Source organism: Nothoprocta perdicaria, unplaced genomic scaffold (genome assembly GCF_003342845.1).
Source record: "Nothoprocta perdicaria isolate Ctin4 unplaced genomic scaffold, notPer1 scaffold_218, whole genome shotgun sequence".
NCBI lineage: Eukaryota > Metazoa > Chordata > Aves > Tinamiformes > Tinamidae > Nothoprocta > Nothoprocta perdicaria.
Window position 1 is genome coordinate 742,474 of NW_020455399.1, and position 15,891 is coordinate 758,364.

General features: G+C 55.5%; 2 protein-coding genes across 2 annotated transcripts in view; one reads left to right on the forward strand and one right to left on the reverse strand.

Moving 5' to 3' along the window:
- The first annotated feature begins 1,849 nt into the window (after positions 1 to 1,849).
- DDA1 (DET1 and DDB1 associated 1) lies at positions 1,850 to 4,793 on the forward strand. The gene is made up of 5 exons (XM_026038789.1): positions 1,850 to 1,855; positions 2,636 to 2,716; positions 3,178 to 3,229; positions 3,531 to 3,592; positions 4,535 to 4,793. The coding sequence occupies exons 1-5, from the start codon at positions 1,850 to 1,852 to the stop codon at positions 4,643 to 4,645; spliced, it is 312 nt and encodes a 103-aa protein (XP_025894574.1). The 3' UTR covers positions 4,646 to 4,793.
- A 6,278-nt stretch (positions 4,794 to 11,071) lies between these two features.
- The window catches only part of ANO8 (anoctamin 8), a 9,278-nt gene continuing 4,458 nt past the window's right edge, over positions 11,072 to 15,891 (reverse strand). The window contains exons 6-17 of the mRNA XM_026038833.1: positions 15,702 to 15,818; positions 15,494 to 15,621; positions 14,993 to 15,154; positions 14,676 to 14,828; positions 14,441 to 14,567; positions 14,319 to 14,374; positions 13,788 to 13,862; positions 12,787 to 13,437; positions 12,446 to 12,637; positions 12,235 to 12,366; positions 12,049 to 12,159; positions 11,072 to 11,971 (exon numbers count right to left, since the gene is read on the reverse strand). Of these exons, the coding sequence (XP_025894618.1) occupies positions 11,306 to 11,971; positions 12,049 to 12,159; positions 12,235 to 12,366; positions 12,446 to 12,637; positions 12,787 to 13,437; positions 13,788 to 13,862; positions 14,319 to 14,374; positions 14,441 to 14,567; positions 14,676 to 14,828; positions 14,993 to 15,154; positions 15,494 to 15,621; positions 15,702 to 15,818 (2,570 nt within the window). The 3' untranslated portion in view covers positions 11,072 to 11,305. The remainder of the gene's footprint in view (positions 11,972 to 12,048; positions 12,160 to 12,234; positions 12,367 to 12,445; positions 12,638 to 12,786; positions 13,438 to 13,787; positions 13,863 to 14,318; positions 14,375 to 14,440; positions 14,568 to 14,675; positions 14,829 to 14,992; positions 15,155 to 15,493; positions 15,622 to 15,701; positions 15,819 to 15,891) is intronic.

The following is a 15,891-nucleotide window of genomic DNA, read 5'->3' on the forward strand; positions in this document are numbered from 1 at the left end:
GGCAGTTTGAGTCCCCCCGGGTGCAGGGTGTTTCCATCTCCTTGGGCAGCAGCATGGAGCTTGGGGGCTTCTCAGGCCGCTTTGTGCCCCCCTAAATAACCGTTGGTGCTGAATTTGGTGCCTGGGAGCTCCTGGTRCTTGTCCCTCGGGCGGGAGGTTCCTGCCTCGCTCTCCCTTCTTGAAGTGACATCATCGTTTTTGCAGGAAGAGGCTTTTCCTCCAGCAGCCCCGTAAGCCGAGGGGATGCCTGGCGTCCCCGCGCCCCCCTCTTCGTCCCTGCGCGCCCCTCGTGCACGCACTGTGGCCGCGGGCCTCCGCGGCTGCTCCTGGGCTGCTCTCGGTGGTTTTCCTCTGCCTCACACCCACACAAACGGGCCCCGTGCTGGGGTAGAGCTCTGCTTTCAGCATCTGCGCCCCGGGCCTCCCAGCTTCGAGCTGCAAATCCTTTGAGAGACCAAGAATGTGACAGACAGATATCTATTTTTGTCTATTTGATTTGCTTTGTTCTTTTTTCTCATCTCTCTGCCTCTAGATGAGGATCCTGTGAACGGCCTTGTCACCACAGGAGCAGTAGATGCATCTTATCTGAATCTCCCTATTAAGTCATAGACTGAACCTATATTGTCTAATTAGGTTGCCCAGTCACGTTGGTTTGGTTGCTTTTAGGGTTTCCCCGGAGGAAACGAGGCAGCTATGCTCAGTTTGGGGAGTATTTCTCTTCATTTCCACCCAAACACTGCTTCAGCTTCGCTCTCTGGCCTGGGGATCCATCCTTTAGTTAAAGAATAGCAGAAGGCAGACAGAGGGACAAGTTTCTTCCTGTAACTCTATATTGGAGGCCTTACTTGTGTGAGAGCTGTGTAAACACACAGTGACCCCCTGTGTCTTATTTGTCTTGTGCCCTTGGAGCAGATAAGGATCGTGTTGGCTGTGCGTATTGTCTAGTTCTGAATATCCAGGCATGCCTCTTCTGGCAGCTCCCCTGCCACACAGGGACCTTTTCCTAATCTCCGGGATCTTATCAGATAACTGCTGGAATGTGTCGTTCTGCATGCTCTGGTTAGTGCGGGAACTGGAAAGAATTTGGGATGAACTGATGGGAATTCCTGAGGCGACGACTGTCGCCTGACCTGGATAGATGTCCAGCCCTCCCTTTCCTGTCGCTGCTCTTTGCTGCTAGCAGAGTTGGGACTTATCAGTGCGTGCTGGAACTGATGCACTCGGGTGACTTCTGGACTTCTGGCCCGGTGGTGGCGGCCGCAGAGCTGCACGCCCCGCATGTTGTGTGGGGTGACTGGCGACCTTCCTGCACCGGGTCTCTGCATGGGGTTTACATCCTGCTCCCGTTGTTCCCCATCCCTCTCGGCCAAGGAGTGTTCAGGTGGAGCACGTGGTGCCAASGAGAGACATGAATGAGAGCAGATAACAGATAAACCTGCCTCCGGGGGCCTGGGAGCCAGTGTGCTCTGAAAGTAAATGCTTCTGCTGCAGCAGAGCCAGGAGATYCTACCTTAATTTCTTTTTTTGTTCAGCAAATCACCTATAAACAAGGACATTTCTTTCTTGGCTGAGAATCCTTTAGTGTTTAGTAGGGGTTTGAGCCTTCAGGCGAGCACTGCCACGCRGGTAGTTGGTGTGTTGAACTAGCAGGGCTGTCTCGGGGCCGTCTCTCCTGCGCGCCAYGCAGGGGTGTGTGACATTTACTGCTCGTTACACGGTAAGGCACCTTCCCTCGCCTCTGCGCTGGGCCAGGAGGCTCCAACGCGCCTTTGAGCCTGGGCTTCTCATCATCCCATCGTGTTCTCCTCCCACCTTCCGTTTTCGCCTGCGAGAAGGAACTTTCTGTTTCATGCTGGTACGTCTTAATTAAAGCAAGAGAGCTCAGCAGGGTTCCCGCTGCTCGTTAGCACAGAGCCTTGCCAGCATGTGCTTTCCACCCCTTCTACTGAGTGGGATCTAACTAGCCTGCCATCAAAACTTGGGATTTCTGTGCTGTACCGGTAGCCACGGAGGCATCGAGGGCTTTATCCTTCAAAGAAAAAGTTGGACAGGGCTAATATGTGTGTGGTCAGGCTTTGGAGGCCATGTGGACTTTTCCTTCTGCTTCGTAGCATCGTTCTTGGTCCGTGCCAGAGTATTGCCTTGGAAAACAAAAGAGCAGCCAGTCTGATGCTGGGTGGTGTGCCAGGGTTTCGGTCACCACCGTAGCCGTGGCAGGGTGCAGCGTGCGATGCCCTGCTTTGTGCTGGTTACTTGGGGTAAATTGTGGTGCTCGGGGCCTGTGGTCAGCAGAACTTCGTGTTTCAGAGCTCAGCCTCCTGGAGAGATGTCTGTCTTTTATGTCTTGCATCTTTTATGYCAGAAGGGATTCAGTGAACAACTCCTCCTCAGTTTGTGAGCTTGCAGAGTAAGTAAGGAGGCAAACACAGAAACTGTGGATTTATCCACTTCACAGAAACAGCTCTGGCCTTTTTTCAGCTATCTCGCTGTAGAGGACCTGGCAGCACCCTCTGAAATCCTACAGTTACTTAATTTAATGACCTTTCTAACCCCTTTGGCAATCAGCACAAAGCAAACAACCAGACTGTCRCTCTTTCCTTCTCCCCCTACATCTTTGTGCTCTGTCTCTTTTTAGGCAGATTTTTTGAAAGGATTACCAGTCTACAACAAAAGCAACTTCAGTAGATTTCATGCAGACTCTGTATGTAAAGCATCAGTAAGTATCGAATCTACTCTGTAACCTCTTTGTGCCTGGGGAGTCGTTTTCTTGCCCAGCTCTAGAGATGCTAGAGTGGAACAGACTTTAAATGAACGTTTTGTTCCTTCAAAAATATGTGTGCATATAGCTGGTAGCTCATAAGTTGAGATTGGCAAAAAAATCCTTCCTGCCTGCTTTGGTGAGGGATACATCGCCACATCAGCCAAGCCAAATCTGTGATGTTTTCTTTCCTTTCTGTGTAATTCTTTAGTTTAGCAATAGTCTGAGAAACGTGATGAATGGACTTTTTTAACATACAGAAAAGACTGAAGCTTCACAGTATTGTGTAACAGGACAGGCTATCACAGCATTTGTGGTTGTGGTTAGTGGGGTTGCTTAGCTAAGTTTAAGTGAAAATGTTATTTTCCCTGTCTTTGCCTGCTTTTGTCTGCTTTGTAATTATTTTAATTCTTCTATAGAACAGAAGACCTTCGGTATATCTTCCCACAAGAGAATATCCGTCTGAACAAAGTAAGTCTGAAGTTTTTTAAACTCTGCTCTGTTCAAATATTAAAAAACTGTTGTACCTGTAATTTCACTAATTTTAAATGCCAGATCAGATAATGCTACTAAACCGTTGCCACAAGGATCAACGTTGRTTATTAGGTTTTGTGGGTTTTTTTCCCCATCCTTAACAAGTGATGGTTGTTCTTGAATGCTGTCCTTGTATTGCAAAAGGACCAGGCTGTAGCATGGGAGAGTGATGTTACTGTTGAAGCTTTAAAAGTTGTTTTTAGAATGACTTCAGCRTGTTCCTCTTTTTCCTTGGCAGTCATAGTAACAGAGAAAACAAATATACTTTTGCGTTATTTACATCAGCAGTGGGACAAAAAGGTATGGTTGTCTCTTAATATTAATGTCTTGATGTGCTGATTGTGACTAYTTGAGCTGAATGTTGTTTATAACCAAGATACGGATGATTAAAGTGATCCAGCCCTTGCAAACTGCACTTCATCAAAAGATGAAGGCATTCCTGCCTATTTCTTTATTTCTTTATTTTTATTTTCTTCTCTTTTCTTTCTATTTCAATGTAGCGTTCTGTCTAGAACTTGGGAGGCTTTGGTTGCATTTCTCACTTRCCATCGGCTCCTTTTGTGACCTGGCCAAATGAGTCTCCCTGTGCCTCAGCTCTCTGCTTTGCAGCCAGGGCAAAGCTCCTTTTACCTCCCAGGGCTGTTAGGAGAAGATGTGTGAGCATGTGAGGGACGTGAATACARAGTGTGATGATGACCCTGTGCGAGTAGCTTGGTATCCAAGTCAGAATTCCCATTTGAGGAGCAAGCAGATAAGTCGGAGTGCAGCCTGGGAGCTAACCTTTCAGATTAGGAAGCCAGGGTATCTGCTCTGTGAGAGCTCTGAAACACGGCGTGGGGTAAGGTGAGGAAATGCTGACGAACGCGGAGAGCTGAAAAATTATAAGGAGCCTTGAAGCTGAAAAGAAGCTATTTGTATGTGACAAAAGCCTTTGGAGATTTAGATAAGCTCRGAGACTGAATCAGAGCAGCAGGAGAGAAAGTATCTTATTCATGTTTATAAAATCGTCAAGATCTATAAATAAAAGATGCTGAGAACAATGATTTGCCTTTCAGCCCTATCCTCGAATCTGAAGAAGGGGAGCACATTGGGCAAAATCCTCTGTAGCGTTTGCATGAGTGTGTCTGCTGGTTYATCATAGAGCTATATTCCTTCCCAAAGATTTGGAGCAGTGTCACACTGTTAGCTCCCACTAGAATAGAATGCCTCAGAGTTTCACTGTAGCTTTCTCTGTCCAAACAGAATGCAGCAAAGAAGCGAGATCAAGAGCAAGTGGAAATAGAAGGTGAGAATTCGGCACCTCCACGGAAAATCGCTCGGACAGACAGCCAGGATATGAATGAGGACACTTAAACTCTTGGCTTTCTCCTCTACTACTTTGCAGGCGCTTCCTGTTTTGTCTCAAAGTGTGTAAATTTTGCCCCTTGCCCCCATCTCTCACTTCTCCACTATGCAGCCCAAACCACTTCAAACTTCATAGGAGCCAATCTATTTATTTTTTTTCCTCTTTTTTTTTTTTTTTTTTTTTTTATTTATGCCGTAAAACTTGTGGAGCAATGGTGGAACAATTCAGTAAATGATGTAGTATAACCTTAGTTCCTCCTTTCTAAAAGCCTACAGTGTCACTTTGACAGATTTTGTTAAATCTGTTACCCAATCAACCACATCTAACCGTGGAAGGCCGGTAAGAGATGTGGATTATTACAGAACCTTTCAGTGCTCTAGGCTTTCTGATTCATGTACCCAGTGATATATTACAGTGGTAACCTCTTTGGATGTGCCCAGTCCAGCCATAAGTGTGGGGCCTCAATATCTTTCTCAAATATTCTGAAATCGGCACTGCACTATAAAATCATGGGTGTCATTTAGGATTATGTTGCTACTAGTATTAGTGTTGTCAACTTGATATATCAGTTGTATTCTTTTGGCCTGTACTGTAGGGGCCACAGTTGCTTGGCAGCATTCATTATCACCTGCATCAGTGGTCATGGAGAATTCAAGTGAAAGGTGTGTTGCTTTTGTTCCTCTTAAAATCTAACAGTCTTTTGGTCTTGAACCGACTGATATGTGCAAGTTCTCCATTGGAATAAAAGGATGCCTTTATCCTATTCTGAGTATTTGATCACCAGTGTATGTAAGCACCAGCTGATGGAGTGGAGCTGAGTAGGCACCTGCAGTCAGACCTTGGCTGAGCGGTCTGGGAGGACCTTGGCAAGCAGATGTAGTTCCCTCTCTCGACTGCCGCCTGTGAATAATGGTACGTTGTGTTTTCCTGCAATGTCAGCGTGTCTGGAATGGAGTACAGGACTTAGAGTTGATCAAAACGTGAGCTTCCGTGGTCTCTGCTAAAGACCCATCTCTTTTGGACTGTGACAGTTCAGTGCCTGTTGCCTGTAACCCTTCAGTGACTCTCCTGTAAGAGCCCAAATAGAGACCCACGAGTCCTCTAGGTGGATTCAGAAGTTGAGAGACTAAAGGGCAATGAGCATCGTCACCWGAACGGCACGGGAAGGGGGTAGCTTAGTAATGATGTCTTGTCTGCCTTCATGTAAGAGCTGACTTCATGCTGTGTTAGTTTAAACTGTTGCATTTAWAGTTGTGTTTTTCCTCATTCACAAATCCTAAACACCAATGCAAGAAATTGTGCAAATGTTTTTTCTGGAAATCCTGGATAAACCTAGTTCGGAATGACTGCAGTGGCCAAAAGCTTTGAGACAGGGTTTCTGTTATCCCCTTCACCACATTCCCTTCCAACACCACGTGTTTAGGTCTGGGGGCAAAGATGATATGGAGGGAGATACAGTCGTCAACAGCCTACGTTATGAGGCAGAACTTTGGGAAGAGCAGGGCACAGCCCCTGGTGTTTTTTAAACTATCATTAGGCACCAAATTTCTCGTATAGCAAGTGAATTTAACTTAAAGTTAACACTGAATAGTTTAGACCTCCTCCTGCCTCGTAAAGTTATACCTTTTTGCTGTGGCAGTAACCTTAAAATAATGGGGTGATGCTGAAGATGCCAACTGTGTTGGTGAAGAGAAAAATACYGAGATTTCCTTGTGGTTTCCTGGCATTTGCAAGAGGCCTCCTCCCAAAGTTACACTGTCAAAAAGTGCTTTTGTGCGAAATGCAGGATGTTAAGTGAAGATGCCACGAGCACATCCAGCTTCCCAAGGATGTGCTTCAAGTTGACATCGAAGAATCCTGCGAGGAGCTGTAAGCTGCCAAAAGAGGCAACGGACGTAGAGCTGGTGGTAAAGTGTGACCAATCTGTGTGTGTAGCCAAGCTGGAGCTGCCGCCTAGCAGCCTAATGTTTGTACAGTGCTTCAAGTTGTACAATGCTGTATAATTCTTGATTTATATGGCAAGGTTTGAGCTTTGCTGACTTCTCTGCCAGACAGAGTGATGTACTATTAAAGAGAGTTGGCCGTTCCTTCCTGCTGTAAATCCCCGTCGTTGTTCCCTCTGTGTCTCTAAAAACGATCTTACTGGTTAAAGGAGCCTTTATACATTTCAAGTATTTTTCGTAGGTACAAGGTAAAATGTTGCTTGTTTTATTTTCCTCTCCCAAAAGTTGTTCTGAAGTGATGGCGAAACAAGTTTTTGGAGGGATGCAGCTCTGAGTGTGAAACTGTGTTGGTTTTATTTTGCATTGGTGGCTGTGTGCAAACCCTCTGGATTTCTGATGCCCACAGTGGAGCCTTTTCCACTCTACCCATCCTGAAGTGAAGGCTCCCCCCTTCCCTCCTTCCTTCTCCAACTCCTTTCCACGCTGCTCCTGCCTCCAGAGCTGCCCTCCAGCTATTGCACTTTGATCCTCTRTCCACAAGTCCTTAACGCGTGGTAAGTGCATCAGGTTTGGATGTTGCATGGAAGCTCCTACTTGCCTAACTCTGACTTCCYGGTGCCTTAGTGCATTTTAAAAAAGGAAACAAAACAAAAAACCCAAAACGTGCATCTTTCCTAACCGCACTGTTTGTATAATACCTATCTCCTCTGATTCTCTTGTTACAAAGTGACTGAAATTTAGTGACCCTTAGGGGTTTTTTGTATATGTCTGCATAGTGGTATTTTTATTGTTTCTGTTACTGATGTATACTAAAGATTTAGGTTTTTTTAATGAAAATTTGCRATGCTTGTCAGAGATGAGTATTTTAGTTGAATAGTGTTATCTTTTCGGATGAAGTCAAAGCAGCAGAAATGCCTTTCTTTGCTGTCAGAGGAGGTGAATCCTTCCAGGAACGGCCCCTTGCAGCAGACCAGCCTGTTAGGAGGCATCTGAAACAGCACCAAGAGCTTGTGCCCCCTGAGAGCAGTTAGTGTGTGTTGGGTAACTTTAATATATTACCGAGTCAGTCACGGCCTTTTTCTGACATAAAAATCTACTTGTGGCTGACTTGCTGGAAAACTAAAGTTCTGCTTAGCTTCTTTCTTGATATCCTATGACTTCTTTTTTTCTCTCTCTTTCCAAGAGGAAGAATAATCAAAAAACCTCCTYCCTGCACAAAAGATTTGGAGAAGGAAAGAGTTTGAAAGAGAGGATAACTTTTTAGAGTGTGTYTGACTTCATAGCTGTGAATTCCTAGGTAATTGTGTGTGAGCAGTAAAGCCTGGGTTTACTTTCCGAGTGGATGGCTGACTCCCGAAGCCGGCGGAGTTCCTTGGCTTTATCCAGGTGCTGGGATAACGTTGGCACCGCCAGCTTTCAGGCTGTGTCTGTGCATGGGAGTTTGTGGGAGCTGGCAAGTCGAGGCCCCGGCAGGGCTGCAGATGATTCCCAACACCTTCGTGCCGGCATTCCCTGGCAGTAAACACAGCAGGAAAGATAAGGTGAGGTTGGCAGCTTGGGTTTTGTGTGAAGCTGTGAAGTCCTTTTCCCAAAACCGCCGAGTTTGCAGGCGTGAGGAGGGAAGGGCCCTGCATCTGCACCGTGCTGCAGGGAACAGATGGGCTCTGCATCCCAGGCTGCCCCTTGTTTAACTCGGAACCATGGGACTATTTGGGAAGTTTTTAGGTGCATTTCACTGCCAGSAAACAGGCATTTAGGACTGCTTAGTTGTGTGGGATTGTTAGGTGTTTCCTTAGCCTGGAAAGGACACGAAGCAGCCGCAGGGCAGGGGAGAAGCCCGCAGTTAGTGAAGCGGCGCTCGGTCGCGTTCAGCGGCGAGCAGCTCCCAGCTCGCGTCGCTCTGTATTTACAGTGTCGGGCTCTTTCGGAGCCGGTTTGTGGTGAATCTGAAGTGACTGCCCGCCCCGGCTGTGTTCCCGGCTCCCCACGCTGCTCCCCGCGTCCCGGTGGGACGACACGAGTCGGTGCCGAGCCGGCGAGCAGCRCGGCCGCCCCGGCCCTCCCAGCACGTGCCTTACGCAGCAATTCACTGTCAGTGTTTGGGCCGTTTCTGCAGCAAATTGATGAATGTGCTGGGCATTATCTCCATACTTTCACTTTTTACTRGGCAGATATAGTCAGTATAATCTCAAAGCTCTTTTCTTTTTTACTTTTCTGGTGAGCGCCTTGACACTGGCCTTAACGGCAAAGACCAAGCAGAAGTCTGGATTTTTTTTAAAAAACCATTGTTTTAAAGACCGTAGCTATCAGCTGTATTATCACTTACCATTTCCTGTGTTGTTTATATACCGCTAACCGCGTTTTGTTTCTGTTTCTGTGCTTTCCACTTGTATAACAGGAAAGCTCTTTGGCTTTTCTAGGTTAATGATGCCAGCCTGGCAGCGGGGAATTGTGCAGCGGGGAATTGAGCRCGGAGCTCGTGAAGCCGGGGCAGGTTTTGCCTTACCCCTTGATGTACAAATGGGGGGAAAACCCTTTTTTAAGAAGGGTTGGACACACGTGGGAGCAACAGGGGGTGTTTTGGGGGGAAGGTGGAGGTCAGCGCGCCKGGAAGGGCGGCTGCGTCCGAGCCGAGTGACCTCCACGCTGTGCTCGCCGTGCATTGGGTTTTCTCTTCTGCCGGTTCATAAACGTGTCCCGACAGCAGAGAACRGCCCGGGGGTCCCTCTCAGCTCGTGTGGTGTTCACGGGTAGTTATTACCTGAGCAAGCAGCCCAGCCAGGTGGCTGACTAAYGCAGGTGACCCGCGAGGCTGATGGGCGCATCCAGCCCGGCCGCGGCGGCTCCGCGGGGGAAGGTGCTCGAAGCGCCTCCCGAGCTGCGTTTTCTGCGCAAGTCGTGCGTCTCCTCGGGGTTTGACCTTAGACAAACAGTAGCACTGCTAGAATCCCCTTTTCTCCTTTCAACTTCTGGGAAAAGACAAATTCTGGACACTGAAAATAAAAACTCGGTGGGGAAGAGCAATTTTGTAACTGAAATATGGGAATAAACTATCAGCTTTCAAATTCTCTTTAACACTGAGTTATGTTTTTTTTTTTTTTTAATGCAAAACTTTCCTAGAATGAGAATCCCTAGAATCCCTAAATGAGACTCCTCACATGCATGATTTTGGAATTAGGTTGCTCTAGGAATACCAGTGTTTTTTGGAGTCCSTTGCACTTGTCGGTGCTTTGTGCAATGTCCCATGTCCCAATCCAGCTTCCTCGGGAATATGGACACGGAGACCCCCTTCTCTTAACACAAGTGCCACGAGCGCCGCTGGGGCYGATAAATGAGCACCTCTCAGACTTGCTGAAATAGAATTTTATTGCATTTCTGCAGGTCTTACAAAAATATGACAAAATAAATTAAAAGGAAATAAATAACCCCCTTTGTTGAATTCCCAGAGAAAGCAAAAGCAACAAAAATCAGGAGGAGAAKWAAAAAAACAAAAACAAAAGAAAACCCAAACCGACCAACTCCAGGCTAAGTGCGTGCCTGCAAGACAGGACCGGGGGCAGGCGGCTGCGCGGAGCGAAGGTTGCGCTGGGGAGGGTTTAAGAGGGGGCCGGAGCCCATCGGGGCTGTTGCTCTCGGGAGGAAAAGGGGATAAATGAAGCTCCCTGCAAGAGCAGCAGCGTTGAAATAGGGAAGAGTCGGCGGAGCCAAACCCAGGGACAAGGGGAGCTTCACAAGCGGGTGGGTGGAAGGCTCCTGGTTCGTGGGTGCTCCAAGGGCTCCCTTGGGCGCTGCAAGGATGGGAATTGCGGAGCTGGGCTGAGCTCGGGGCTCCTCCTGCCCTCCTTGGCATCGGGCTGTTCCCGTGGCCCGTTCCCAGCGTGGCTCCCGCTGGGTCCTCCTAGGCTTCATCCCCAGCACCGTGGAGCCCGACGCTCCTTCCTGGGCTTCCCTGTCCTCATTCCCAGCACCGTGGAGCCCGACGCTCCCCTCTTCCCAGCCATGTCCTGGGAACGGCGGCCGAGCTGCTCGGATCCCCCCTCGCCCCCATGGAGCCCCGATGCCCAAGGGCTGTCGGGTGCCAGGGCCAACGCTAAGGCCAGCGCTAGCGCCCGGCCTGGCTCGTCCCTGCGGGAAACGCCTTGGATCGAAGAGCAGCACGAGGTTTGCAGCMGTCACGTGAAGAACGGAGAAGAGGCGCTCGCATTGGGGTTGGTTTCGTGTTTTTTAGTGCAAGAAATGTTGCCCATGCGTGGAAATGCAGGCGCGCCCCGCGGCAGCGGCAGGGCCCGGCGCTGGGAGCGGAGGGAGAAGTCGGAGCCCCGGCCCCGGGGAGGATGCAGCGGCGCGGGGAGAAGCGGGAGCGGGGCCGAGAGGCCGGAGGTGCGCTTGGATGGGACGTGCCGGCACCAAACCCGGCTCCCTCCGTCAGCCCCGCGGCTCCTGAGCGGCGGCTCTCCCGGCACGGAGCTTCCCGCGGCTCCCTGGGCGCCTCCGAGCGGGAYGGCGGCCGCTGCCGCCCGGAGCACGGGCGCTTTGCTGGCGCATCCATGCCGGAGCAGTGGGGAGGCGTGGGGACAGCGCGAGGAGCAGGGTGCCCACGGGTGCCAGCTCCCACCGCAGCCCCGCTCTGTGTCCCCATGGAACAGCACAGGCAGCCGCAAGGGTCTCCATGTCCGTGGCCGCTCGGAGAGGCGCCCGCGGCGCCGCGCTCGCCCGCGTCCCCGCTCAGAGTTTATGGGCGCCGCTCTCGTCCTCGGCCCGCGGCTCCGGCTCCTCGCGGGCGCCCTCGTCCGCGGCCCCGTTGAGGTGGGACCTGCTGGCGGCCGCCCTGTCGCCCGCCTCGGCCGAGGGCCCGGGCCGGGGCGAGGCGGTGCCCGCGGCGCCGTTGCCGCCGGCCCCGTCCGACTTGCCGAAGTTGAAGAGCTTGCTGGGGTTGAAGGGCTTGGTGGGCGACTGCACCTTCTCGCTCGCCGCGTCCCGCTTGGTCTCGGGCGACTTGAGGAACTTGAAGCTGAGGAAGCCGGGCAGTTTGTTGTCGCTGCCCGTGGGGGACTGGGGCGACCTGGCCGCCGCGGTGCCGGCCGCCCCGGCCCCGCCGGACAGGAACTTGCCCTGCAGCGGGATGATCTGCTTGAGCTTCAGCACGTTGTTGGTGGCCAGCAGCGAGCTGGGCCTCTTGGGCTTGTCGTGCGCGCCCGCCRCGCCGCCCTTGCCCTTGGCCTGGCTCTTGTCGGGCGCCGGCTCCTGCGCGGCGGCCTCGGGCCGGGCCTCGTCGCGGCCGCCCTCGCGCTCCCGGCGGGCCTGGTGCTCGGCGTGCCGCTGGCGCTCCTCCTCCTCGCGCTTGCGCCGCTGCTGCTGCTGGAAGTGGTGCTGYGCCTGCCGCTCGTGCTTCTGCCGGGGGAGAGCGCCTTGGGCTCGGGGCCGCGGGCACGGCGCCGGCGGCGGGGACGGCGCCCCGCGGCACCCACCTTGAAGGCCTCGCGCCGCTGGTACTCCAGCTTGGCCATCTCCTCGGCCACCCAGGCGGGGATGTCGGGGATGGCCACTTGGATGACGTATTTCAGCAGCAGCGCGAAGTGCTGCGGGCAGCGGCGTCAGCGGCGGCCCCGGCACCCGGGACGGGACCGGGGCCGCCCGCGCGTGGCCCGTCCTACCTCCAGCACCACCACGGACACGATGGCCCCCTCGGGGCTGAGCCAGGGGAAGAGGCGCTGCAGCTGCCCGCACTGCGCCATCAGGTAGCAGTTGACCATGATGGCCAGGATGCCCATGGCCTCCATCACCTTCTGCAAGACACGGGCGCAGCGCTGACGGCGGGCGGCCCGGCRGGCGGGCGGGCGCCGGGGCCGGGCCGGGGGCACCCACCTGCCACTGGCCGATGCTCTCGACGCGGCGGCCGAAGGGGCGCTGCAGCCCCGTGCACAGCTTGAAGGCGTCGCTGCGGATCTCGATGACGTTGTTGACCAGGGCGCACATGGCGGCCAGCGGGAAGGCGGACGAGAAGAGCACCACGTAGCCGAACTGGATGAACATCTCCTGGTAGTCCTGGAAGGTGTCCTGGGGGGCACGGGCACAGGGACGCGTCACCAGTGGGCAGGGGAAGCGGTGGCTGCCGGGGACCGTCCCCGTGCCGTCACCGCGCTGTCCCTGCACCGTCCCCATGCCGTCCCCGTGCCATCCCCGTGCTGTCCCCGCGCCCCGCTCACCTCATACTTCTTCATGCAGCTCTCCACCTCAGCCTGCGTCAGCTGCGTCGAGTAGTCCTCCTCCGGCGGGTCGATCCACGAGGCCCGGTTCTGCCTCCTGCCTTCCTCCTCGCCCGCCGCCGCCTCCTCCTCCTCCTCGGCCGCCCTCCTCCTGCGCGGGGTGRCCGCCGGCTCGGCCGCCTTGGCGGGGCTGCCGGGGGCGCCTTCGGCCTCCTCCTCGTCGTCGTCGTCGGCGAGCTCGAAGACGCAGGCGGGGTCCGCGCCGCGCTCCACCATGGTGGGGCTGCCCTCCTCCAGGAAGCCGTGGGCGCCGGCGGCGCCGCGCCGCTCCGCGAAGCTCACCTTCTTCAGCCTGAGGCCGCAGTCGAGCGCGCCCTCGCCGCCCGCGCCGCGCGCCTCCTCCTCCTCCTCCTCCTCGTCGTCCTCGTCGTCGTCCTCGGGGACGCCGCAGCCGCCGTTGAGGCAGGTGGTGGTGGCGGCGGCGGCGGCGCCGGGCGCGCGCGGCGGCAGCAGGCGCAGCGCCGCGTGCGAGAGGCGCCGCAGGGCGGCCAGGCCCAGCGCCCCGCGCCGCAGCCGCCCGCTCACGTGGGGCTGCGCCGCCTCCCGCACGTTCTGCACCAGCTGCCGCGTGACGAGCAGCGTGGCCAGTGTCTGCGCGGGGACGGGACGGGACGCGCGTCACCGCGGCGGCCACCCGCACGCGCTGCGCGCCGCCCCGCTCCCCGGCCCGCGCCACCACCCTCCCCGCTCCTACTTTGGATACTCCCAGTCTCCAGCAAAAGCCCAGGAGGCCCTTAAGGAAGATGAGGGAGAGGTGGAGGTGGAGGAAGATGAAGGGGAGAAGGGCCTCTTTGAGCTGACGCACGAGGCTTTGGGAGAGAGAGAAGATGAGCAGGAGCTGTGGAGAGGGACAGGACGGACAGAGACAGACAGAGAGAGAGCGCGTGAAGAGCGGCGGCGGCGGCGGCGCTAGGGGGTCCCTGTCCCCGGCCCCCCGTTACCTCCTTCAGCCGCTCCATGTCCTTGAGGTAGAAACCGATGTAGAAAAGACTCAGGTAGGAATTTACAAACTGGAACTGCCGGGGAGGGGCTGGCGTCAGCGCGGGCGGCCCCGCGGCCTCCGTGTGCCCGGGCGCGCGGTGCTCCCCGTGTCCCCAGCACCCCAAACAGCCCCAGTGTCCCCGGCGCCCCCAGCATCTCAAGCATCCCTGGTGTCCCCATGTCTGTGGTGTCCCACAGTGTCCCTGGCATCCCCAGTGTCCCCATRTCCCTGGTGTCCCCAGCATCCCCCAGAACCCCATTGTCCCCAGTGTCGCTGATGTCCCGAGTGTCCCCAGTGCCCCCAGCATCTCAAGCATCCCTGGTGTCCTCAGTGTCTTTGGCATCCCATGGTGTCCCTGCCATCTCCAATGTCCCCAAAGTGCCCATGTCCCTGGTGTCCCCAGTATCCCAGCATCCCCCAAGCGCCAGTGTTCCCAGTGTCCCCGGTGTCCCCAGTGTCCCCGGTGTCCCCGGTGTCCCCAGCCGCTCACCAGGACCATCTTGATGATGAGGTGTTTCTCGTAGGCGCTCTGCAGCCGGTAGTTTTCTGCCGGGGAAGGGAGCGGGTGAGCGTGGCCGGGGGCGGCCCGCGGCGCCGCCCCCCGTCGCGCACCCATGTCGTTGAGCCAGCAGGCGATCTTCTTGTAGACCTCGTCGCAGCCGGCCACCACGAGCGCCAGCACCACCTTGGGCACGAAGCGCAGCACGCGCGGCAGCTCCTGGATGCTCAGCACGAACTCCTGCGGGACAGCGGCGGCGGTGACACCGCGGCCCCTGACAGCAGCCACATCGTGTCACCGCGTCCCCCGCGCCGGCCGCCCGCGGGGCACTGGGACAGAGACACCCACCTGGAGCTGGAAGCAGCCCAGCATGATGAGGAAGACGAAGGAGAGGCAGGAGAGGCAGACGGGGAGGCTCACGAGGCACTGGAAGAGCAGCCGCTTCCAGGGCGGGTAGTAAAACTCCTCCGCGCTCGTCACGGGGCTGATCCTCTTGATGCCCTAAATGGGGGGACAGCGGCACGTGACCCCTCTTTTGGGGTTAGGGACACGGGGGGTCCCTCGCGCCCCCCCATCCCAAGCGCAGCCCCCAGCAGAGCAGCTCTGCGCCCGCGCGTGTCACGAGCGGCCGGTTCTCAGCGCGGAGCCCGGCCCGCGGCGCTCACCCTGAACTGGGGCCGCGGCTCCTCGATGGACTCGGCCGGCGTGTCCAGCGTGCCCCACTTGTAGGCGAACTCGGCGCCGCGGCGCTTCCACTCCTCCAGGAAGAGCGTGGCCCAGATCACGTTGAAGATGGCGAAGACCACGCAGCAAACGTCCTGGCTGGTCTGCGGGGGGAGGCCAACGCTCCYATYCCCAGCCCTGTCCCCATCCTCATCTCCATCCTTGTCCCCATCCCCATCTGCATCCTCATCCTCCTCCTCATCTCCCATCTGCATCTTCATCCTTCTTCTCATCCCCMATCTGCATCCTCCTCCTCATCCCCTATCTGCATCCTCCTCCTCATCCCCCATCTGCATCCTCCTCCTCATCTCCAGGGTGGCCTATCCGCCCAATAGGACGCAGTGGCTCCCGCTTTTTGGAGTGGACCAGAGCAGGGAAAACCCGGAGAGAAGGACGGAACCCCCCATCCCGGTCGTGGCCCGCCGACCCCGGCGCTGCCGCACCTGGTCGCTCTCGGTGAAGGTGTAGAGGATGGAGCCGAAGACGGCAGGATACACCATGGCCGAGGTGTAGAAGCCCAGCCAGGCGAAGTACATGGCGATCTTCACGCCGAAGTAGTCACAGATCTCGTCTGGGGGCGGTGGGAACATGAGTGAGACAGGGACCCCCCCAGTGCCCCCCGAGGTGCCGGTGTCCCCGTTCGGCGCCTACCGAGCGGCTGGGCCTCGCACACCGCCTGCACCCAGGACTTCATGAGGCGCTTGAGGATCCTCTGCTCGTGCAGCGGGAAGACCTGCTGGATGACGCCGCGGGCCGCCAGCTCCGGGACTGCGCGGGGAGAGCACCGTGAGAGCCCGGCCGGAGCGCGGAGAGCACGGAGAGAGCGCGGAGAGTATGGAGA